General features: G+C 42.6%; 3 protein-coding genes and 5 non-coding genes across 9 annotated transcripts; all 8 read left to right on the top strand.

Annotated features, from left to right (window-relative positions):
* The first annotated feature begins 186 nt into the window (after positions 1 to 186).
* rpl27 (ribosomal protein L27) lies at positions 187 to 2773 on the top strand. Its single transcript, XM_062531726.1, has 5 exons — positions 187 to 280; positions 931 to 1013; positions 1144 to 1313; positions 1497 to 1607; positions 2688 to 2773. Exons 2-5 carry the CDS (start codon positions 933 to 935, stop codon positions 2734 to 2736), a joined length of 411 nt encoding a protein of 136 aa, XP_062387710.1. The 5' UTR covers positions 187 to 280; positions 931 to 932; the 3' UTR covers positions 2737 to 2773.
* A 1753-nt stretch (positions 2774 to 4526) lies between these two features.
* On the top strand, positions 4527 to 15294 carry slc25a39 (solute carrier family 25 member 39). Of its 2 annotated transcripts, XM_062531724.1 has the most exons (12): positions 4527 to 4680; positions 7153 to 7258; positions 7390 to 7449; positions 7676 to 7726; positions 8938 to 9047; positions 9273 to 9340; positions 9580 to 9704; positions 10676 to 10849; positions 11981 to 12090; positions 13360 to 13441; positions 13750 to 13830; positions 13946 to 15294. In XM_062531724.1, exons 2-12 carry the CDS (start codon positions 7162 to 7164, stop codon positions 14062 to 14064), a joined length of 1077 nt encoding a protein of 358 aa, XP_062387708.1. In that variant the 5' UTR covers positions 4527 to 4680; positions 7153 to 7161; the 3' UTR covers positions 14065 to 15294. The 2 variants fall into 2 exon arrangements, with proteins under 2 accessions (XP_062387708.1, XP_062387709.1); XM_062531725.1 differs by lacking the exon at positions 7676 to 7726.
* A 2976-nt stretch (positions 15295 to 18270) lies between these two features.
* rpl3 (ribosomal protein L3) lies at positions 18271 to 22939 on the top strand. Its single transcript, XM_062531723.1, has 10 exons — positions 18271 to 18328; positions 19202 to 19394; positions 19705 to 19873; positions 20276 to 20411; positions 20787 to 20973; positions 21246 to 21406; positions 21496 to 21597; positions 22015 to 22110; positions 22220 to 22339; positions 22823 to 22939. Exons 1-10 carry the CDS (start codon positions 18326 to 18328, stop codon positions 22865 to 22867), a joined length of 1212 nt encoding a protein of 403 aa, XP_062387707.1. The 5' UTR covers positions 18271 to 18325; the 3' UTR covers positions 22868 to 22939.
* On the top strand, positions 18750 to 18842 carry LOC134077681 (small nucleolar RNA U83B). Its single transcript, XR_009938724.1, has one exon. It is a non-coding gene; the product is annotated as a small nucleolar RNA U83B (small nucleolar RNA).
* Positions 20522 to 20615, top strand: LOC134077680 (small nucleolar RNA U83B). The gene has a single exon (XR_009938723.1). It is a non-coding gene; the product is annotated as a small nucleolar RNA U83B (small nucleolar RNA).
* Positions 21001 to 21135, top strand: LOC134077679 (small nucleolar RNA SNORA54). Its single transcript, XR_009938722.1, has one exon. It is a non-coding gene; the product is annotated as a small nucleolar RNA SNORA54 (small nucleolar RNA).
* On the top strand, positions 21698 to 21788 carry LOC134077682 (small nucleolar RNA U83B). The gene has a single exon (XR_009938725.1). It is a non-coding gene; the product is annotated as a small nucleolar RNA U83B (small nucleolar RNA).
* LOC134077678 (small nucleolar RNA SNORA54) lies at positions 22614 to 22748 on the top strand. The gene has a single exon (XR_009938721.1). It is a non-coding gene; the product is annotated as a small nucleolar RNA SNORA54 (small nucleolar RNA).
* Positions 22940 to 23511: the final 572 nt, after the last annotated feature.

Genomic DNA, 23511 nt, shown 5'->3' with positions numbered 1-23511 from the left:
CCTCTCAATTGACTTACCTGTCATCAACAAATATTTTATAATAGGCCACTAAAAGATTGATCAACCTCGTCACTTTTATCGATTTTTTCCCATAACATGATTCTTTTCTTGATTTGTATGGCCATACAACTCATTTGAAATTGAACGTTGTCTTTACCACTCCAAAACATTAGGTGGCGACATAAGCTTTTCTCTTGTATTGAGGATTTCTCTGGTGTGAAAGGTCACGCGAACGCGAGCAACTTCCTTTCCCGTTTACGTCGGCCATAGTACACCATCAGTAAGTAATGTTTCCGAAGGAAAAATCTTTATCCATCTTTAAATTTAGTCGGCTTTTTCTTGTTTTCAGTACCTCATATCTATTAAAGACATGTTCATTGATATATATGTTTGTAACTTTTGTCAGCTTATGCTCGAGAATCTTAGATAATGGAGATGTTGCCCCCGTTCGGTATCACGTCTTCGTATTTGAACATGGCAGGCTTGTTGTGGAAGTGGTCATTTCTTTAAGTTATATTAACCGACCCATCACTAAACATAGGCTACAACGTTTGAGGCTACGCAGTTTTCTGAATGTTGATTTTGTTATCCTCTCCAGTGTGTTATTATCGCCAGACAAGTTCGGCTCTGGTTAGCGTTAGCATCATCTGTCCTGTCCGCTCGAGTTAGCCTGATGTCGGGATAGGGACATGTGAAACTGTCTCATGTTTGCATTGTCTTTGCATGAGATCCTATGCATAGTGTTCTAATGTTTAGGAGCATAGTAGAGACATACGTTTTTATGTGACCGTCTGTTATTGTCTGTTTTCCAGGCATGTTGGATAAGGAGGTATAGCTATGTAGCTTTAAGTCCAGATTGGGGTACTGTAAATATGTCATGTAAAAACTCTGAAATGTATCTAAACAATTATCTCCCCGTTATTCACATAGCAATGGGCAAGTTCATGAAACCTGGGAAGGTGGTGATGGTCCTGGCTGGACGCTACGCAGGACGTAAAGCCGTCATTGTCAAGGTAAGTGTATCAGTCTCAAGTCCATTAATAAGGGTTTGTGTTTGAACGCCCTTGATGGCTGCATTGTTGAATGCATTTGGAGTTTCTGGAGGTGCTGATTTCATCTATAATATTCCCTCTTCCTCAACAGAACATTGATGATGGTACAGCTGACCGCCCATACAGCCACGCTCTGGTCTCTGGCATTGACCGCTACCCTCGCAAGGTGACCACAACCATGGGCAAGAAGAAGATTGCCAAGAGGTCCAAAATCAAGGCATTCGTCAAGGTCTTCAACTACAACCACCTTATGCCAACCAGGTATGGGTTTCCCTGACCAAGGTTACTTGTGTTTGCACCTTAAGCATTCTGCCCTGTTGGAGGTACTTGCCGAAGCTATTGAGGTCGATAAATTGATTTGGATTGGTGGGTGAAGTTTATACTGTATTCCCTTAGGTGTCCTGCTTCTTATGAACCTCTTTACACCTCTTGTCCCCTGTTCAGGTACTCTGTTGACATTCCCCTGGACAAAACAGTTGTCAACAAGGATGTCTTCAGGGACCCGGCTCTGAAGCGCAAAGCCAGGCGCGAGGCTAAGGTCAAGTTTGAGGAGAGGTGAGTCAGCTTAACTTATTTCACCCAGAAATGATTTGATGCCATTAATGATGTGAATAAATGCAGTGTATGGTTAAATTAAGTGGCCTGAGCCAAGTTTGTGTGGTTCAGAAGTGATGCCCAGGATCTTAAATGTGTAGATAATGTAGCAGTAATGTAGTAATGCAACAAGGACCCATGTGGGCCAATTCCCAGGGCTGGTGGTGTGCCGAAAGTGGTAGTCTTGTGTGACAGGTGTTGTGGACATCAACACTGTGAACGTAGATGCTGCATTTAGAACATGTTATAACAACATTTGACCTGAAGTTACTCTAATGTAAAGCTGACATGCTTTTTAAGTGGAGCGTGTTCCCTGGCAGTAATGTGGTAGCTTTTTTTTTGCTTTGACGATTTTATTTGGTGAACTGTGAAAGAAGTCACACCTAGACAGGTTTAAGTAGTAAGTACAATGTCTGATCTGGCCATTCATCCTGTTGCGCATGTTTTGAGTATTACAGTGGCAAGTTGGTGTGAGCCAGGTTTCCATACGGACCTGTGCATGTCCCCGTGTTAAATAGGCTGAAATATTTTAAACTGTGGTTTGTTGGCAGCCAGGAATACATTTCACAGCAGAATCACAAAAAACTATACTTATTGTAGTGTATGCTCAGTAGCCTTACAGCTTGCAATTACCCACTTCATGTAGTCTATATTGTTATATGGCTGTATTATAGATGGTGTGGGTAACTTCAACTTGATGGGTCACACACCTCAATGGCTCAAATCTACTAACCCTTTGTCTTGTACAATGAGCTCCTTAGCTATGAGCTCAAATCAGGAGATGTAGGTTGACCCAAAGCAGGAAATGATTAGGAAACCATGCCATCTGCCACCTATTCCATATGCCACCTCTTTATTGTCTTGGTTACCGTTCATGTTAATTGTGTATTTGACACATCATAGCCTTGGAATATACCATTGTGTTTATGTCAATTTTCTTTATTAAGATGGCCTATAAGACACCATAATGGGTTTAGGATTTATGTGACTTAGGACAATTCATAAAGGTGTATGCTAAGGGCAATGTCTATCTCTTTGCAGATACAAGACCGGCAAGAACAAATGGTTCTTCCAGAAGCTCAGATTCTAGGCTCTCAATCGTTTCTCAAATAAAAATGTAAAATACATTTGATGACTCCAGTGTTTTTGTTCACCAGCTAAATATATGGTAAGGTTTATCTATATGGGTCTAGAATGTGCTCTGAAAGTTGCTACCATGCTGCTTATCTGAGGTTGCTGCGCTTAAAGCCTACCTTACACTGACAAGATTTGGGAAAGATTCTTGAAAGATTATAGTCTTTTGAGTAAAGATTGAATGAGGGATAATAGTTAAAAGACCTCAAGAATCTTTCCCAAATCTTGTCAGTGTAAGGTAGGCTTAAGAAACATACTAATGTTAAGGAGGATTCCTGCCATTTTTCACAAAAGGAAGGCAGGGTGAACCCTGCATGATCTGCTGGCGATTTAGATGTAGGAAACCGGCACATCTCTCCTGCTTCCTGTCCACATTTTCTGGGTCCGGTCACAAACTAGCCTGTCCAAAAGGCGCACCTGGATCATTGGTCTGATTGTACGCTTTTGGATAGTCCTCCAACCAGTGTCATTTGAACTATGCCCATTGATAACGCCTCTTATGCAGTAAAGTAAAGCAGACTCCCCAAACTAGTGTACAATCTAAGTTACTTAAAAGATAAAGCTTAGTATGGTAATTGCCAGACTACATAAGGCTCCTTCGGACATGATGGTTCTAGGAACAATTCTACTGGACAAGCTACCCCTAGAAACACGGTCCCTAGGACTTTTTTTTTTCTCCTTTCTGTCCACACACTAGGAACTCTTAAAATAACTTCACACTGTAGCCTTATGACTACATGGCCATGAAGTAACGATGAAAACAATCTGTTCTACCCAACTACTTGAGCCCCCATGTTAATGCACCCCAGAGTGTAGCACTTGGCTGCAGTAGCTCAAGCTACTAGGTATCTAGAAACAGATCTGTGAAGAATTGGCAGATTAACAGAATCTAAAGTTCACTCCTCATGATCCAAGATTAGCTTGCAAAGTTTAGGAAACTACATTGTTCTGCAGGGTGATGCCGCTATCAAATCTGCACGTCTAAATGCAGGTGTGCTAAGCTTCAAGTTGATTCAAGCTCCTCCAGTGCTAGGGCAACGTGGGCAGGTTTTCTTTCAAAGCTTGAGTTATTGACCTAGGTATACCATTGATACACCAAGGTCAATAACTCATCGTTCTTAGGACAAATTGCACTATATGGAGGACCAGTGTCATCCTACATTTCTACACAAATTTCTACCAGCCAGTGCTAAATGAGAACATGTGTTATTCATGTTGAAATTGATCAGATGATGGTGAAATGCAACCCCTTGCTCAGACTTATAAACTAATCTGCCAAATCTCTTTTGACCTGAATAGGCATGTCATGAATGTAAGCCTACAATGTATGATACTCATATGTTGAGTTTTATTTGGATTTGCACTGTAATAAGAAAAAGCCTAGGAAGAACAGTACAGTGCTTTTTAATGCACTGTAATAAAAGACTTCCAGCCCAGCAAACCCAAGAAGGATTCTGTGAATTGAGTTTACATGATTTGAATTCCAGTGAAGAAAATACTGAAGTTAATGTGTGGATGAAACCTTCCGATTTGTAAATTTTTGCCATCATTAGTCATCACATTAGGTCTGTGGGCAGAACAGCAGCAGATAATGTCTAATAAGCCCTAAATGGGCTCTGACAGCAGTCACCAACAACCCTCAGCATCTACTGGTGCCTAGTTCCTTTTCTGCAGTAGGGGGCGGTACAGCTTGACTTAGGTAAAGTATGCGATGTTATGCACTACTGCGCAACCTCACAAGTTCATTCACACCATAGACTACGAAATAGAGCCACACTGATCAAATCATGTTAAACGAAGGGCATGGACAGACCGTCCCTACAGAAATTGGTCATCAAACATGAGCCATCAGCATGGTGAAGTTTAATACTTCAGAATCACCCTCCCAGAAGATTTGAAGGTAAGTAGTTAGATGTGAACTCGTTTTTGTGTAATTGGGAATAAATTCTGTAGCTGCTAGCTAAATTAATTTACGTCAGATACGACATGAGCTCGTTCTGTTGAGAGAAACGAAAACAACCAGCTAGCATATAATATATGCTATATTGACAACATTAACTTGGTTTATTAGCAAAGGTAGGCTAGTTGATAGCACGTAAAGCATAACGGTCTCTCTTTCATAACCTCCTCGAAAGTAAGTCAACAGTTAAGTTGACACTGTACATATCTAATTAGCAGGTAACGTTATAATCGTTTAGTGACTACCGTATTTTGACGACTTTTCCCTGAAACTATAATAGTAGGCTTGTAACATACCAACAACTAAAGGCCAGCATAATTAGCATGCACATTTCCAGCTAACATAATGTCTCAGACCTTTCTTACCGCTGATCCAGAGGTCATACTGACAAGAATACTCATTCACAACATTTCATTCACATTGAAGGCTTTTAATTAATTGGCTAACGTTAGCTGCCTAACTAACACACATAGGTATCTTAAAGTTAATGTTAACGTGTCAGTCAACCGCTTGTCATTTAACTGGTTTACCAGGTGTTTATACAAATATTCCCAAATCAGTTATCAATAACTGACTCAGTAGCCGTAGACACCAGTATAACGTTAATATCAAATGTTTGCTTGGCATCGTTTCGTGTCAGTCAGACTGTAGGCATCAAATACATCCATTTAAGCTATTGACGTACTTCACATAGTTTCATCAGAAATACATAATGTACACCATGAACAGCAATCCTCAAGTTATAAAACGTGTCAATTGGGGGACATACTATTCGGTACCCACCAATTTGGCTGCACCAAAAAGCAGCCACCATTGCAGCTTAGCGGAGTCATGGGGAGGGAAACGTGACGTACGTGCGACTGGTTTTTGCAGGTTTTACAGACTGATACTAGGGAAAGGGATGACTAGCTGCTAGCTTGTTACATTCGCATCGCATGTCGGAACCATTGAACACAAACATGAACAAATTAATTAGCATGAATATAAATACAAATTAAACATACGCGTTTGAATCTGCAAACGCATAGGCCTGCATTTTCAAATACATTTGGCAACATTTAGTTTACATGTTGTGCATAGGCAGGCAGGTGTTCGCAAATACTTCATGTCAGCCCACAGTTTTCCAGCGTGACAAGTAGCATACTGAAGTAAATGAAATAAAGTGATGCATATAACTACTTGTAAAGGAAGAAGAACCCCAAGATATCGTTTACATTATGCATGCCCATAACTGGTACCTATGTACAGTAGATGTCTGTATTTGGCAGCTGTTCTAGATTCACTGAGACAGGCTAATTATGGGTGCACCGCCACACATGCTCATGTTAATGATAACCTTCATGACCTAGTTGTGTTGTTTGAGCACATTCTGAGGCATGTTAATCTGTTACAAATGATCCAAAAAGGCCTGCAGCCTTCACTTGCTTAGAAAGTGTAAGGGCCAGGACCAGACTTACCCCTCCCACTGAGTTGCACTGAGTAGATAAGCTATCAGAGTCATAGTGCAGTCTTTATTCCACCAAGGCAACCCCCTCTCCTGGTGATTCTTTCAGTCGTAGCACTTTTGCCTGTGAAAATAGTGTGTCTCATCTCTTACAAAAAAATGACTGCAGTTATGGGCTTTCCTTCTAAAGAACAAAGCAGTACAATACAGGTTCATGTCCAGAAGGCTACATTTCTGCATAAAGTGCAGTACAATGTAGTTGCAATACAATTTGTTCCTCTCCAAATAATGCAATCATGCATATCAACGGCAAACTGCAGTTCTATTTGAGTGGGATATAGAGGCAACTCCTGATCTGGTGGTATGAAACCCCCCCCAACTTTTTCTGTTATGTGGGGGGAAAGGATCTAGAGATTCATATGGTATGCTATAACGGAAAACGAGTTTAAATGTCATAGCCTCAATGAACAATGGAACAATAGTAGTTGTTCAGAGAAGACACATTTTTCCAGTTCTAGTGGTTACGTGTGCATTTGTGACTTTGTTTTGTGGCGTCAAGGAAAGATGAGTAACAGGTTTTTGAAAATATGTCTTCCTTCCCTGTTTTAAAGAGGAACTATCCTGTTTTTTAAGCGTAATTTGGTAAATTTAACAGCTTCGGAGTCATTGGAAAGTTGTTTGTGTTTGGAGAAGTCAGTCTTGCAACTTTGGTCTAGAGAGCCACAGAAAGAGTCAGAAAGACTTCTATATCTCGCGATATAACAAATTGGTTTACAGCAGTTGCATATCACAAAAGCGATGGGTTTGTGTCCAAGCTGCCACCATTTCACCTTTGAGCAAGGCACTTAACCCCAAGTTTCACTAGGGAGACTGGCCCCTGAAGTTGTTATCTGTAAGTCACTATGGATGAAAGTGTCAGCTAAATGCTTAAAAAAAACCCTGTGTGTGTTGTTGTCTCTATCCCTCAGGTTGCCGTGATGGGTGAGCGGTCGGTGGTCAGTCCCCCAACAGGGATCACCCCTGTGCAGCAGATGCTGGCGTCAGGCACAGGGGCCCTCTTGACATCCCTTTTTGGTGAGCAGCTTTCCTCAGTCCCTCTGGCCTAATCCTCCCCCTCCACTGGTGTGCCACCACTAATGTCTGAACCCTTAACCATGTATCATTTGTGGCTCTGTAAGTTTAACATGCTATTTTTACCTGCTCAGTAACTCCGCTGGACGTTGTCAAGATCAGGCTACAAGCGCAACAGACTCCTTTCCACCAAGGTAAGAATGGCGACCCACCAAGGTTCTCATCACATCTTCATTGTGCCGGATTGAAAATGCACTCTAACACAGAAGAGGAGGGAAGGAGGACAACAAGCATGCTTTAGCTAACCGCTCGGATGCTTCGTGCTGTTCTAGTACTCTTCTGCTCTTGTGTATCTGCTCTTCTGTCTGCTCTTTTGTATCTGTTGATGCCTGCTTGCTTCCATTTATTTTGTGTTTCTAGCTTTCACATCTGAAACGGGTTCATGGACTAAGGTTATCAGACCCTCAAAGTGTAAGTATGCTCTGAACTACACACACACACATACACACACACACACACATACACATACACACACACTCACATATACACACATGCTCGGCTGCTATAGCTCAACTAACCAGCTTACTAGACAGGGAAAGGACAACCTGGTACAAACACAGATGATGAGAGGAGCAGTTCTGCCTGGCCTTAGCCTTGTATGCATTAACATGATTTAGTTAAGCTTTCCAAAATTCTAAAACATGCTTAACCACTCAGAAACTATGAACTGGTCAAACAAAAGTACACCCTTTTGTGCACTGCTTTCCACTTCTGTTAATTCCCCCATTAATCTGAGAGTTTTGAGAATATTATTTTCCTTTCTGATTTTTGTTCTTCTTTGGATGATAATTTTATTTGTATATCCAACTATGTTGGAAAGTCAGCAAAAGCAAATCTAAGCTTAGGTAACAGGGCTGTTTACTCAAGTCACATTTATCTTAGCAGAGGCCAAAAATAGCCCTGAAAGTGAGTGTTTTTGCCAGAGTCAGTTGGATTTGGTTTGTCTGGCTGCAGTGACTGTTTATACTGTCACTGTCGCGGCCTTTGATATTTATAGCTGATCTTATCTCTGCCTTGGACCAGCTACCCCTGCCCTGGTGCCAATGAACCTTTTGCAGGCAACCCCTCACATGTTTGATCAAATATGTGTAGTTAGGCATCATGTTCTGCAGTTTCTCAGAATTGTTTTCAAATATCTGAAAACACTATGATTTATTCACTGATGATGATCATCTTCATATATAGAGTATGTAAAGAGAATACATGTGGAACACGTGTGGAACAAATCTGGCCAGATGTTTTGATGTTCCTTACATATTATTGTTCTGTTCTTTGTTGGAGGGATTGGGATGCTCTGCCTTTCTGCTTAAAATACTTACAAATCTGCTTAAAATACAAATGTATTCAGGTGACATAATTGGCCAGGTCACAGTCTTCACTTTTTAAAAAATATACGTAGAAACTCTTGGGTGGATTTATGCAGTGTAGTAAAGTGAAAGCTAATGGAAAAAATCAGTAAGCCTCTTTTTAGGCCAGTGGATCAGAAATTCATTGTAACTGAATCGTTGTCCTTCAGATAGACATTTTTCACATCCACGAGAAACACGCACATAGATTATCACCTAGGTTAACGGAAGACAGCAGGACAGTGGTATGACACCAGACTCATTTCCCTTTCACAGGGAAGTGCTTCCTGTATTGTAATGGACTCATGGACCACATTTACGTCTGTCAGAACGCCACCAGCTGTTCCAGCTGGTACAAAACCCCAACCCACTTCAGTGGGACACTGGTGAGTTTCTCTCTCTCTTTTTTTGTCTCTTTCTCTCTCTCTCTCTCTCTCTCACACACACACACACACACACACACACACACATACAGGCAAACAGGGACATTTTTTAAAGTCATAAAATCAATAACAATCAATATATCAAATTAATTGGGTATGCCAGTGTATGCATTCCACACTAACATTGTCTCAGGCAGCATATGACGCCCTTTTTTTGTGCTGTCATAGGATGCCTTTGTGAAGATCACACGGCATGAGGGGGTCAAGTCTCTCTGGAGTGGCCTTCCACCTACACTGTGAGTAAAGAGTGGCAACAGGGTGGGGTTATTACATCACTCTAACATTATGCAACATAGTTAAAGCAGGAGTATTCTCACCCATTTTTCCCATAAACTAGACCAGTTGAGCCTTTTCAAAGTGATCAATAATAGTTAGTATCTACACTGACAAGCTCAGTCCTTCAGGAAATTGTTGTGTGTAAAGAGTTTATCACTGAAACACTGATGATGTCTGTTCCCTTCCTGTGTGTCCACAGAGTGATGGCAGTTCCCGCCACCATCATATACTTCACCTGCTATGACCAGCTGAGGGACTTTTTGCGCTACGGCATGGGTTACCAAGGCAACCATGTCCCCCTCATAGCAGGAGGCTTAGCCAGATGTAAGTGTCATGCACAAACACACACACACACACTCGCACAGACACACATGCATGCATGCACACACACACACACACACACACACACACACACACACACACACACACACACACACACTCACACTCAATTTGTGGGTAAGAAAAACAACCAGAGTGGACTGCCGTGCATAATTAATAAGGGATTGTGTTGATGTCACGAACACATTCATTTGAACTCAAGTATAAGCGGCTCAGAGACCCTTGTAATGGCTTGTCAAGCACACGCTATCTTCCTGATTACAGTAAAAGCACACTTGTGCACAGATAACAGGAAGAACATAAGAGGGGGGGAAGGAAGAGGCAGAAGGGTCGACTGCCACACCTTGCAAATCAAGCAACCAAAATCCCTGACAAACTCCAGGAGACAGATTAGAATGGAGGAAAAAACTAAAGTGAGAGATCAAAATCACCACGCGCAGTGATCACTATTTCTTTTATATTTTATTTGGAGCAACAACGCGTTTAGCTAAGCGCTTAATCAGTTTCTCTCTGTCAAAAACAAAGTTCCTTTATTGTAGGTTGTTTCTATGTATTTATTCATAAATATAATCGTTTAAATTACATTTTTAATTTTACTCAAGGGTATTAATAAAGCAGAATATAGCTGCTGGGGTATTTAGAGAGTGCAGACTGCCAAGGCCATATTTCAAATGTTACAGAAAGTGGAATAGGTTCAGATCAGCACCAACATTTAATTGCCTCTTCCTCTGGCCCGGCTACGCTCCTCATCCAAGTTTGATGAGAATTGGGTGGGTGCTGGGTGGCTTTTATGTAATCCTTCTGACAGACAGACAGACAAACTAATCTAACAGCACTAAAACAGCTGTGTGTTCTTTTGTAGAATTTAGTTTTGAATTTAGTTTTGAATGCATCATTGTACATAAGTTGCATTAAGAACAAGGTTCATGAGAAATCTCTTTCTCTGTGTCCTCCAGTGGGCGCAGTGACCGTGATCAGTCCACTGGAGCTGATCCGCACCAAGATGCAGTCCCGCCGGCTGACCTACGGGGAGCTGAGCGTCTGTATTCGCTCGGCGGTGGCCCAGGACGGCTGGCTGTCCCTCTGGAGAGGCTGGGGACCAACTGTCCTCAGGGACGTGCCTTTCTCAGGTGAGCTTACGTTAGCATACAACGTTAATGCTTTGAGGTTTTCCTCAGGGACCTGAAGACGGTAGAGCCAAAGCACACCTCGCCTAGAACAAACGCAGAGAAATTACGCATCCTGACAAACTATATAAGCAGTAATGGAGCACTTACAACTGTTGCTGAAGTTCATACAGAGAGAGAAAATTCTCTCAAATAGGAAAAAGCTGTGAAAAGCTTGAATAAGTGGTTGATTCACTTAGAGGAGGGTGGAGTAACTCCTGATTCACATAGGGTGTCCTGTGACTTAAGATAATGGAAATGGGTCTATCTGCATATATTTATGTTTGTTCTAATGTAATTAATTTGTAAAATGTATTTCTGATAAAGATGCCCTGACGACCTATTGATTTGATCTCACAGCTGTTTACAAGTGCTGCCTTGTTTATGAGAGTACATTTTTTCATTATCAAAACACAGTGGATTGAAATAAGCACTGATTCACACCAAATGCACTGACTATGAGGTTATTACCCTGGAAGAACTGTAATCTAACTAATCCTAATCCTAAAATGCACAGGGTATAACTCCTATTTAGTCCTTGAATGACCCTTCATGCAAAGTACTGTAGGACCAGCAGTGTGTGTTTCATAAACGTTGCCCTGACAACCTCATGTTTGGGTTCCACAGCTGTTCTTCACTCCTCCGTTGATTAAGAGAATGTCTATTTTTAATCCGCACAACACCACTGATGGCTATATACACAGGATTTACATTTCCCTTTTGCTGATGTTTCATGAAAGCACTTAAAATGATGCGATCAAGTTGATTGGAAACCCTGCTGTGAAGAAAAGGTGCTATAAGCCAGACCAGCTGCTATAAACCAGACCAGTTGAACCTTTCAAAGTGATCAATAATAGTTCATTCACTCTTACAAGGAAAGGTGCTATATAGAACAAAAACAAATGGTTCTATGGTGCATGCTTCATATATGGCACCCCTAAATGATTATTTAAACTGAGTTCATCAAAGGAACCCCTAAGGGTTCTTTAAAGCCTGCATGGTTCTATATAGCACCCCAAGAACCTTTCTTTGTTTTTAAGAGTGTAAGCATTGTTCTTGCTCATCTGGGTCATCCTCCATCTCTGTGTTCCTCAGCGCTGTACTGGTTCAACTATGAGCTGGTGAAAGCCCATCTCTCTGAGGACTGCAGAGCTCCTCACTCAACCTTTGCCATCAGCTTTACTTCCGGGGCCATCTCAGGAGCGGTGAGTATGCCCTGAATCAGCTCACACACTCAGTGGTGCGAGTGGTATTCCTACTACCCGTAATTTCCCGACTATTAGCCGCGGCTTATACATTGATTTTGCTCAATTTCTTCAGCTACGAGGTTAATACAGGAGGGCAGTTAATGTGGTGTTAATATGGTTTTAACTTGCATGAAACACTGTCCTGCGGTTTATACACAATGCGGCTTATATACGGGAAATTACTGTAATAGCTGTTGGCTCCCTCAACATTCTTTTTTTCTAACCATCACCAAACCATTCCTAACCGTCTGTTTGCCTTCAGAAGTATACTTATCCTCTCCCATTTCAGTACTCTACTCTTTGCAATAACACAATGACATTGAAAACCTTTTTGAAAAGAAAACACAAGCGCGTATCAAATGTTCAGACCATTTGTATTCCCAAGGACTGCTGAGTCATTGGCCTTTTACCTAATGTGCATTGTAATGGTGAAGAGTCTTTTTAGTGGTCATAAAATGTTGCATCATTGCCTTGTAAAATCAATTACTCACATGTTTGATAAAGAAAAACCCAATAATACTTAACTATCACTCCAGTGGCATAACTTTTTTTCACCATGATCACTGTAGATGAGCTATATCAGTTTTGTTAGATGTAGTGAACATCTGCTTTTGCATTCATTCAAAGTTTGAATGCAAAAGCAGATGTTGAATGCATTTTCCTATCTGAATTGGACAAATAACTACCAATTTCTTGTTCTGGTTTACATACACTATTTCTCAGTAAATCGCATTCTCAAATGAATCACCCAAATCTTCCTTCGTCTGCCAAGAAGGAAGTTAAATGCTTCCAGAGCTCCTTCCAAATAGACGTGCCCCTGCTAGTGGCGTTGCTTTCACAGTAACTGTCTCTTAAGGCCTCTGACGCGGTGGCATAATTAGATAAGAGAGGCCGACTGGCACATCCCCTGAATGCGCTGCTTTGTTTTTCTCAGTGCGCTCAAAGCTTCTTATCTCCTCTCAGGTTTGGGACATAGGGCAAGAAAATGAAATGTCAAGGCCCATAGTGGCACACTTCTGTGCCAGTAAAGACGAATAGCTGCCCTATGTCCTACAGAAGGTTTCAAATGGGTTGTTTTAGGGCCCCAGTGGAATGAATGGAAACGGGGTCAAATGTGTGGGATACTTTATAAAAGTGAGATGTAAAATGTGTGTATCTCACTTTTGTATCGGGTGTGTGTGTGCGTGTGTGTATGTGTGTGTGTGTATGTGTGTGTGTGTCTCTCAGGTTGCCGCAGTGATGACCCTGCCCTTTGACGTGGTGAAGACCCGCCGGCAGATAGAGCTCGGGGAGATGGAGACGCGAGCAGGTGAGGGCTGGGGTGGCTTTGGTGAAGGGCCCTCCATAATAAATGATGCATGCCGCTGGCGCATGAAAAAATATGAGGTGCATAATGAAAGGAAAATAATTGGCGCACAGCTTTGAGATATGAAACTGTAAGTCATTATCGTAATGGTAATGAATATGATGATCATTACTTTCATGGTTGTGATTATGACGATGATGCAATAACAGTTAAAAACGCTAACAGGTTCAGAGCTTTTAGGGACGGGCCTGTGTTTGGTCTGTCAGCAGTCCTGTCTCATCCTCTCACATCCTCTCACATCTGTCCCTCAGCCTCCATGAAGAAGCCCTCGTCGACATGGCACCTCATGAAGACTATCTGTGCAGAGTCAGGGTATAAGGGATTATTCGCTGGTAAGACAGGCACTAATTAGATATGTTTTTAAAAACACTTTTGATTTGGCAACATTCTTACTCCTCCTCTCCTATTATCAGTCTGATCTGAATCTTATTTTTCTTATTCTTGCAGGCTTCCTTCCTCGGGTCATCAAAGTAGCCCCAGCCTGTGCTGTTATGATCAGCACGTATGAGTTTGGCAAGGCCTTCTTCCAGAAGCACAATCAGGCCGTTGAGCAGCAGGGAATCTAAGCGGTGGAAATCGGAGGTGTGGTGGAGGCCCTCTCACCCTAAGACCCCCAAAGCTCTTGACCCCAACGACCCCCAGGTTCCCTGCCGCAATGCAGCCAAAGCTGTGGCCTCGTACTGACGTAAAGATTGCGATACAATAGAGGCTACTTGTCTGGGTCTTACGGTGGTCAGCTGTGGTGGTGGGGGTCAGGTCAGGCAAGGGAGGGGTTTGTCCTCAGATGTCCTTGGCTTGTTGCCATGGAAACCTTGCTTCACACATCTCTTTAAAACTTTGCCAGTGGGAATGTTGCCTCGGCCAAAAATATGTGACACTGTTGAGTGGTTTGCTGTGATGCTGTTCGGCTAAAGCCTTCTGAGCTCCTGAGACACACGCCAACGTTACAAGACACCCATGGGAGAAACTGACTGGTTGAACAATTCATTCCTCGGTCATAGGATCCCTGCCTTGTAGGCAGACTTTGCAAAGTCTTTTTGATGCCTTATGAATTGGAATGAAGTCAATGCATGCTGCAGAGCCCAGCTCCTGAATAAGGCATGTGCATTGTCTGTGCTAACTTCCTATGATGACTTACCCATGCCTGTTGAATGAGCCTCCATTTCTCAACAGTGCGTGTGTGGAGCACTGCAAGTTCCCTATGGTCTGTGAATAGACAGCCCCCCCTGCTGGATGTTTTCATAAACATACCTCAGGAGGGGCTTCGACTGGAGTTGATGTGCAGATCTTGCACAGTTTTCCGTCTGATAGAAGCCACTGAGGACTAATGTGATTAATTTACCAGGTGTTTTTTTTTTTCATGCAAAATAGCAGCATGGGCTCATTATGTTCAAATTGCGATACATTTCCAAGGCAATGGTTTGCCGACTGTTGTTATTATAGTTTTCTACTGCAATGACACTCTCTAGTGAGTTCTATGAACATGTTCTGTTTATAAACTATTTTCCCTTCAATGTGAAAAGAAGGTCCAAATTCTCTGCTTCTATACATGTGTTTTCTTTGTATTTCAGATTTAGTTTTCTGATTTTTTTTTTTTTCCTGAACCAAACATGTTTGATCAGTGATTGCTGTCCAATATGCGAAATGACAGGCAGTTTTAGGACTGGTAGAGTACTATATGTCACTGGATTTCTGATGCTAGTTGAATGTAAGGTTTGATGTAAACAGTTCTGTATGTTTCAGGACATTCTTGAAATTGTTTACCATACTTTAATAAAATATGTGATTACTCTTGAGTCCTATTTCATATGAATATTTGCATGACTTATCCTAATCATACTTGGAATTGGAGAAAGGATGAAAGATTATCCCATTACAGTTCACTATAATATTATTATTATTAATAATAATAATAATAGTGATAATAATAATGATGATAGTAAAATTATCTAAATTACCACTTGTCAAAGAATATACAATGAGAGTTAGTTATGGATAGGAAATTAAACTGCTCCCCTGTGGATTGTAGGCCTATAGTTTCCACCAAAGATTCTAGAGTGGTACACACAAAGATACAGCTAGTTTTGCTGTTCCTTGACTTGAGGTGGAAAAATCCAGCTTCAGAGAGCAAGTCGTACCACATATCTGTGCCAACCATTCACTTCAACCAACTGATTATAATTAGCACATCTGTTCAGCCAGGTAGAGCAGCTAATTAGTGAGATCACCTGTCTGAAGTACACAGGTAGCACCAATACATGATTGGATTTTTACTTTTAGTCCGTGAGCCAGAGGGGTTGGTCGTTACCGAAAAAGTGGCAAAGGCTACCATACCTTTTCTGAAAGCCTGGGATCTCAGCTTTTCAATGATGTATGATGGCCATCTGACAAAAGTAGCTGTTTTGAGTTATGATGCATAATGTAAACTAAGGTTGAAGAAATAATGCGTATAAATCAAGCAGAACACTGAAATATTTTATTTTGTTATGTTTGGTATCATTTTAAAGGGGAGACTCTGAGCTTTCATTTAAATCCTTTTGTGAACATTTTGGATAAGTACAGCCAACCCTGGAGCTCTTCAAACCTTTAATCACACACATTTTCCTGCCATTTCCCTGCCATCTTTTGTCTTTTAATCCTGTGGCACCTGGGAGCATCAGAGAAACAAAATTCAAACACTGAAATACTGGCATGACCCTATGGATTCAGAAAATGTATCATTTACCCATATTATCTGATTTGGAGGGGATGATTTTCCGTCTTATATCAGACATGGCGTTTTTTCAAAGACATAAACAGTAGTGTACTATTACCCTTAAGGTTAATTTGTTGATATGTCGAGTTGAAAGTCTGAGGTAAATATATTTGAAATAATAATTATTGATACAGATCATTTTGAAAAAGTTGTTATACAGTGCAACACACTGACATGAGGAGTGACACAGTCCCTCTTACATGAGCAGGACAGAAACTCAAGCACTGCTTGTGGACCAATGGAGACATTGAACCAGTCTATGGAGAGCTGTAAGTCACCATCTTGGTCCAGTCTAGACCACCATTGCTCAACTGGGGAAGGAACTTCAGGGTTGTTCTCGAGGCATCTTCTCCAGATAGCACCTTGATAGTTAGCTCTGAGACCGAGAGAATCCGAGCATGGAGTTAACTGCCAGGATTCTACGCCTTTCTTTGCACAAAAAAGTGCATACTTCATTTCATTGATGTTGGTGATTCTGGACTTGGAGCTGTACATTTGACATGTGAACTCCTTTAAGGCTGCATACCACTCAGGTGTCATTGCCCAGTCTGCCCCAACCTTCTGAAAGGTCTCACAGAAGTTTTCATTCTTCTGAAAAAGTTTTAGGGCTGACACTTTACCATGGCCTGTACATGCACTTACAGTATTGCAGCCTGTGTATACGTGTATTTTCTTGCCTGAGAACAAGGCATTCATTTTTTTATGTAAATTCAAAGAAAGTGGGGACCTGATATAAATGATATGTGGTGGATATGTATTAAGGACCTTTTTAACTATCTAAAAATGCTGAGAATGCTGAATAACAACTTTTTCAAAATTATCTGTATCAATAATTATTATCTAAAATATATTTACCTCAGACTTTCAACTCGACTTATCAACAAATTAGCCAAGGGTAATAGTACACTACTGTTTATGTCTTTGAAAAAACGCCATCTCTGATACAATACTGTAAATCATCCCCTCCAAATCAGATAATATGGGTGAATGATACATTTCCTGAATCCTTAGGGTCATGCCAGTATTTCAGTGTTTGGATTTTGTTTCTCTGATGCTCCCAGGTGCCACAGGATTAAAAGACAAAAAATGGCAGGGAAATGTGTGTGATTATAGGTTTGAAGAGTTCCAGGGTTGGCTGTACTTATCCAACATGTTCACAAAAGGATTTAAATGAAAGCTCAGAGTATCCCCTTTAAAATGATACCAAACATATCAAAATAAAATATTCCAGTGTTCTGCTTGATTTATACACATTATTTTTTTAACCTTAGTTTACATTATGTGTCATAACTCAAAACAGCTACTCTTGTCAGATGGCCATCATACACCATTGAAAAGCTGAGATTCCAGGCTTTCAGAAAAGGTATGGTAGCCTTTGCCACCTTTTCGGTAACGGTTTCCATAATTTGAGGCCCTGGCTCACGGTCTATTTCTGAAGCTGGACTTTTCCACCTCTGCTTATCACCTAATTGTGCCTGTTGAGGTATCCACGACCATGGCAACCTTGACAGTAACAAGAAGGAGGGGGTCACTCCCAGCCACATTCCCCCTCCAGACAATTGCAATTTGCAGTCATTGGTCCTCTCTCAGCATCCTTCCTCAATGATCGGTCCTCCAGACTCGTTCCCACTGATCTATAACTAGCACTGGACTAGCACTATCCCATCATTCTTAATCTAGATCAGTGAGGACAAGGACCGAGGAAGGAAGGGAGGATGTATAACACGAATAAGAGGCACCCATTGATGCACTTATTCTACTTTGTACCCTCTACCTTTGAATTGTTGTTAGATTTGCTCCAAAAATATTAACATGTTTACCATGTTGTAAGTAAGCCCCGCTCTTGAATCTTGGTTTAACACTTAACACACACAAAAAAAACTTTTCACCCACCACATAGCATTCTTCTATCACAGGTTTACAAACGACAGAGTGAGTTCGATGAAAGGTTTTTGCAGTCACTGTTTAGTGGGAGGAGCGTATGCCGACGTCGCATGACGTATGTGTTGCGTTTTTGTATAAAACCCAAGCGCAGCCCTTCCTCATTCTCTTTCAATCGGATCGGAGACAAGATGGTGAGTTACCACATGCATTTGTCCAATTGTAGGACTTTATCATCCAGTCTCAATCAGAAGCATCCTTCTATGTACAAGTCATATCTAGATTGTTAAGTGTAAAGAAGTGAGCGAGCTTTGCTTTTGGGGAATTAGTTTCCAAGAAACCGATGCCGAATTGCAACTTTAAAGAGCGTGACTAGATGTCATTGAAATAGGAAAATGGCCGCCACGGACTTCTAAGAATAGACGCTGAATTAATTTTAGCGCTCACTTATTTAGGACAATTGCCCGACGGGTTATCTTGGTAATGTTAACGAATAACTATTTATATATATATATATATATATATATATATATATATATATATATATATATATGAAGACTATGCTTTGTCTTCAGTGTGGCCTTGCATCTGGGCCCGAAAAACTTGTCGGTTAAGGGTGTTCAGTGACGAGATCAAGGAATAACCGCGTCAGGCATGGCGCCTGATTCTAATGAGGATTTATTCCGCTGCCTTCCTTCTGAGAACACATGAGCTCTCCTTCATGGATATAAAAAATAATGCGTCCCGCTACTAAAAACAAGTGTGCATTCTGCCGGGCTCAAAGCGGCCTACTAGCTAACGTTAGCTAATGTCTCATTCTTTGCGCTGAAACTACGTCTAGTTAATGTCTCTGGATATAACTAGTGCTGATACAAAAGTAAACCTATTTGGTTGTTGCACTACTATATGAGATTTTCTTGAATTTGCGTATTTGCTGGATTGTGACTCGCAGAAGTAGTCCGATGCAGTCTGCCTTTGCGGTACCACGTGACTGTTTAGCTAACCGTATGCCGTGTGAATTGGGTGTAAGGTACAAATTAAATTGACAATACGCTGTTTTATTTCAGTCTCACCGTAAGTTTTCGGCTCCACGCCACGGATCCCTGGGCTTCCTCCCTCGCAAGAGGGCCAGGCGTCACCGTGGAAAGGTGAAGAGCTTCCCCAAGGATGACCCCAGCAAACCCGTCCACCTCACAGCTTTCCTTGGCTACAAGGCTGGCATGACTCACATCGTGCGTGAAGTCGACAGACCTGGCTCAAGTGAGTGCATGCATTTGACAATTATGGTACACATGCTAGAATTGTTATTTCCTCTCTGCCTGTGATGAGCCTCTCGACGGGCGGACTGATATGGGCCTCAGCCCTTGCTGAATGTCGAGTTCTGAGTGCAGTTTATTTGTATACAGACATGCCCTGGGCATGTCCATCCTTTTTAAGCATGTGGTGTATTTTGAGTGCCTTGGGTCTGAATACACCAGAATTCTAAGTGCTTTGAGTTCATTTTTAGTTATGTTACAGCTGATATTTTACGACCATGCCTTGAACTCTCTTTCCACATTGTTCTCTACAGAGGTCAACAAGAAGGAGGTGGTGGAGGCAGTCACTATTGTGGAGACTCCCCCCATGATGGTGGTCGGAGTTGTGGGATACGTCATGACCCCCCGTGGCCTGAGGGCCTTCAAGACCGTCTTCGCTGAGCACGTCAGTGACGAGTGCAAGCGTCGCTTCTACAAGAACTGGTGAGATTCAAATGAAAATTGTTTTTACTGAGTTATCCTTTATGTAGTTCTTACGGTGTGATGTTGCATGGAGCGTGATGTTGCTGTCCAGTTTGAAGCGCCTCTGGTGTTTGTTACTGCCAGTCTAACATGTTGGTGACCCCTGGTGCAGCTCCGCTCGGGTGCCTCGTGCCCCGATGAGCTCCAGGCTCCTCTGGCCGGTGGAAAGGGCTCCTTAGAAACCGTGCCATGAGCCAAAATGACCCCTAAGAGCTGTGGCTGCCCCACTCGCTGAACCTGAGGATGGGCGTCCAGCTCTGGCCACACTTACTTCCGCTGGCCCTTGTGGGTTTATGAAGGGTGTGTGCCAACCATTTCCGTGTGCCCCTCCCTGTCCTCCCCCTTTCACTCGCGCCGCCACAGGTACAAGTCCAAGAAGAAGGCCTTCACCAAGTACTGCAAGAAGTGGCAGGATGATGAGGGCAAGAAGCAGCTGGAGAAGGACTTTGCCTCCATGAAGAAGTACTGCCAGGTCATCCGTATCATGGCCCACACACAGGCAAGCTCAGATCTTTTGTTTATGAAGACCATGCTTAGTCTTTAGTGTCTATTGATTTAGATTTGCTTGTTTGGCCTTGCGTCTGGGACCCGAAAAACTTGTTGGTTAAGGGTGTTCAGTGACGAGATCACGGAATACAGCGTCAGGCATGGCGCCTGATTATCTAATGAGGATTTATTCCGCTGCCTTCCTTCTGAGAACACATCCACTCGCCTTCATGGAGGCGATGGCTCTCCTTACCAGAGCAGCACTGTTGAATGAATGGAAGCATGCGACCCTCTATTGATGTTTTTAGTAACAGCTATGGTGGGCCCTTTTTGTGTTCATATCTAAAGTGTGCAGTGAAGGATTTTAAAAGTCTCCCTCCACTTCCAGATGCGTCTGCTGCCCCTCAGGCAGAAGAAGTCCCACCTGATGGAGATCCAGCTGAACGGCGGATCCATCGGCGATAAGGTGGACTGGGCCCGCGAGAAGCTGGAGCAGGCTATCCCCATCACCAACGTCTTCACTCAGGACGAGATGATCGATGTCATCGGAGTCACTAAGGGCCACGGTTACAAGGGTACGTGTCCTTTTTCTTTTTAGGCCCCTGCACTGATCGTAACCTGCCTCAGTGCCCAGTCTGAAGTTTGGGTTCCATTCCAGTGCCAGATAAATCCTTCCAGTGAGGCAGGGGAGCGGTACCTGTTTGTGCTGTCTCCCTGTTCACTCTCTGGGAACATGCACTTCCCGTTAGCATGGTAGAAATTGTGTAGCCGCCCACCCCACTTATTTACCCTTATGACTGCCTAAGATGTCAATTGCGTGTGCTGATCAGTGTTTTTTTACGAACAGGTGTGACAAGCCGTTGGCACACAAAGAAGCTGCCCCGTAAGACCCATCGTGGTCTGCGTAAAGTGGCCTGTATTGGAGCCTGGCATCCTGCCCGCGTGGCCTTCTCTGTGGCCCGTGCTGGTCAGAAGGGCTACCACCACCGTACCGAAATCAACAAGAAGGTATGTTGTATGCTGCCATTTTTTTGTAAAGTAAGCTTTTGGTATGTCTGTGCTTGGCTGGTGGAGCTTATGGTTGTTATTCCCAACAGATCTACAAGATTGGCCAGGGATACCACACCAAGGATGGCAAAGTGGTGAAGAACAATGCCTCCACCGATTACGACATTTCCAACAAGAGCATTACCCCCATGGTGTGTAAAGTTTTTTATTTTTTATAGATGAAGTGGGTGTTTTTGGTTGGTGTAAGTTTTGTACAACTACTTCACCAAAAAGTAATAAGTTGTGGGGAAGGATGTTCAGTGACGATAACACGGAATAAAGCGTCAGGCATGGCGCCTGATTCTAATGAGGATTTATTCCGCTGCCTTCCTCTGAGAACACTAATCTCCTCTAGCAATGCATGGAGGTGGTAGACCTTACTAGAGTAAAATTAGGAGTAGCTGAAGTGTCACTTTATTGAATATATGATCACTTTCATTTGTTAAGTGCTAGCACCTAAAACTGCAGTGTTGCATTAGCGCAGTAGTTTGTAGTCTCTGCATGTTGTGCAGCATCCCATCTGCATTCCGACTTGTTTCTGACCTATAATTCCCCACACGTGTCTGCAGGGTGGCTTTGTCAGCTACGGTGAGGTGACCAATGACTTCCTGATGCTGAAGGGCTGTTGTATTGGGATCAAGAAGAGGGTGCTGACTCTGCGCAAGGTGAGTGCTAGACAGAGGCCATAGAAGGGGCTCTTCAGGCTGATGGAACTGTGACTGATATGGTGCCAAGAGGCCCTTTGACTGAATTTCTTCCATTTCTCTTGTCCAGTCTCTGCTTGTGCAGTCCAGCCGTCGTGCTCTGGAGAAGATCGACCTTAAGTTCATCGACACCACTTCCAAGTTTGGACACGGTCGCTTCCAGACAGCCGAGGAAAAGAAGGCTTTTATGGTAAATAAGTCTACTATTGTTGTCTTGGTCTTGGACTTTGCCAGATGAAATGAAGTTTGCTGAGATTCCAGCCAACACTTAAAGAAATGTTGTATCCTCACATCAAGACTTCTCTGGCTCTCTTGTGGCAGGTGTTTCTTAGCCAATGAGCTGAGGAGCCTCTGCCTGTTCCTCCGGTTACGGGATGTGGCTAGAAATGGCAGCCTAGTGGCAACAAATGGCAAACTAGTGCCATTTGTTTTAACTTAACGTATCTTGCTGGGGCTTTAGGCCCCTGCACTGTTCGTAACCTGCCTCAGTACCCAGTCTGAAGTTTGGGTTCCATTCCAGTGCCAGATAAATCCTTCCAGTGAGGCAGGGGAGCGGTACCTGTTTGTGCTGTCTCCCTGTTCACTCTCTGGGAACATGTGCCGCCTGTGAACATGGTGGCCTTTGTGTAGCCATGGAGTGCCTGTGACTCAATATGTATTCTTTGTTCTGCAGGGACCACTCAAGAAGGACCGCCTTGCCAAGGAGGAAACCGCTTGAGATTCTGGAGTTGGCTGGCTGTAGTTACATGCACACTGTTCTGCAGCTGTTCAATAAAAGGAAAAAACCAAACATGCTTGTCTTGTGCTTTTACTTCCCTCAACATCTAGTTAGCTCTTTCCTAAATGCTTTTCCTGTATACAGATGGTAGTTTTCAGTTACACACTTCTACAAACTCATTTTGCTGACCCATTGGTGAGACCTCCATAAGAACACAACTCTATGGTGTGTAGTCTGTATAGTCAGTGGGTATTATGTGCATGGTCCCTGATATGCACCATTACTATGAGGTCTGACTATATTCTAGCAGTACTAGTTGACAAATCTTAAGCAGTTACATTGTGCTATCATGTACAGGATGAAGCTACTTTTGTCTGGGTTATACTGAATTTGCCATTTCAAGATATGAGTGGTTTTTGAGTTTCTGATTTCACAATGTTACTTAGGTTGTGTAGGCTACATGAACACTAGGACTACACCCTTGTGCACCCTTTGAGTTCAAGCGACTTGTCATTCATGAACCTTTACAAATCCTTCGAGCACTATGCTATATAATCAAGCTAGATCATGTACATTGTGCAGGGCATGTACATTTATTGCCAACATTGTAATGTGACTCGGCAAGTGCTCTGTACTTGTTGAGG

This window comes from Sardina pilchardus, chromosome 3 (assembly GCF_963854185.1).
Source record: "Sardina pilchardus chromosome 3, fSarPil1.1, whole genome shotgun sequence".
NCBI lineage: Eukaryota > Metazoa > Chordata > Actinopteri > Clupeiformes > Clupeidae > Sardina > Sardina pilchardus.
This window is presented reverse-complemented; position numbering and strand designations above follow the sequence as displayed.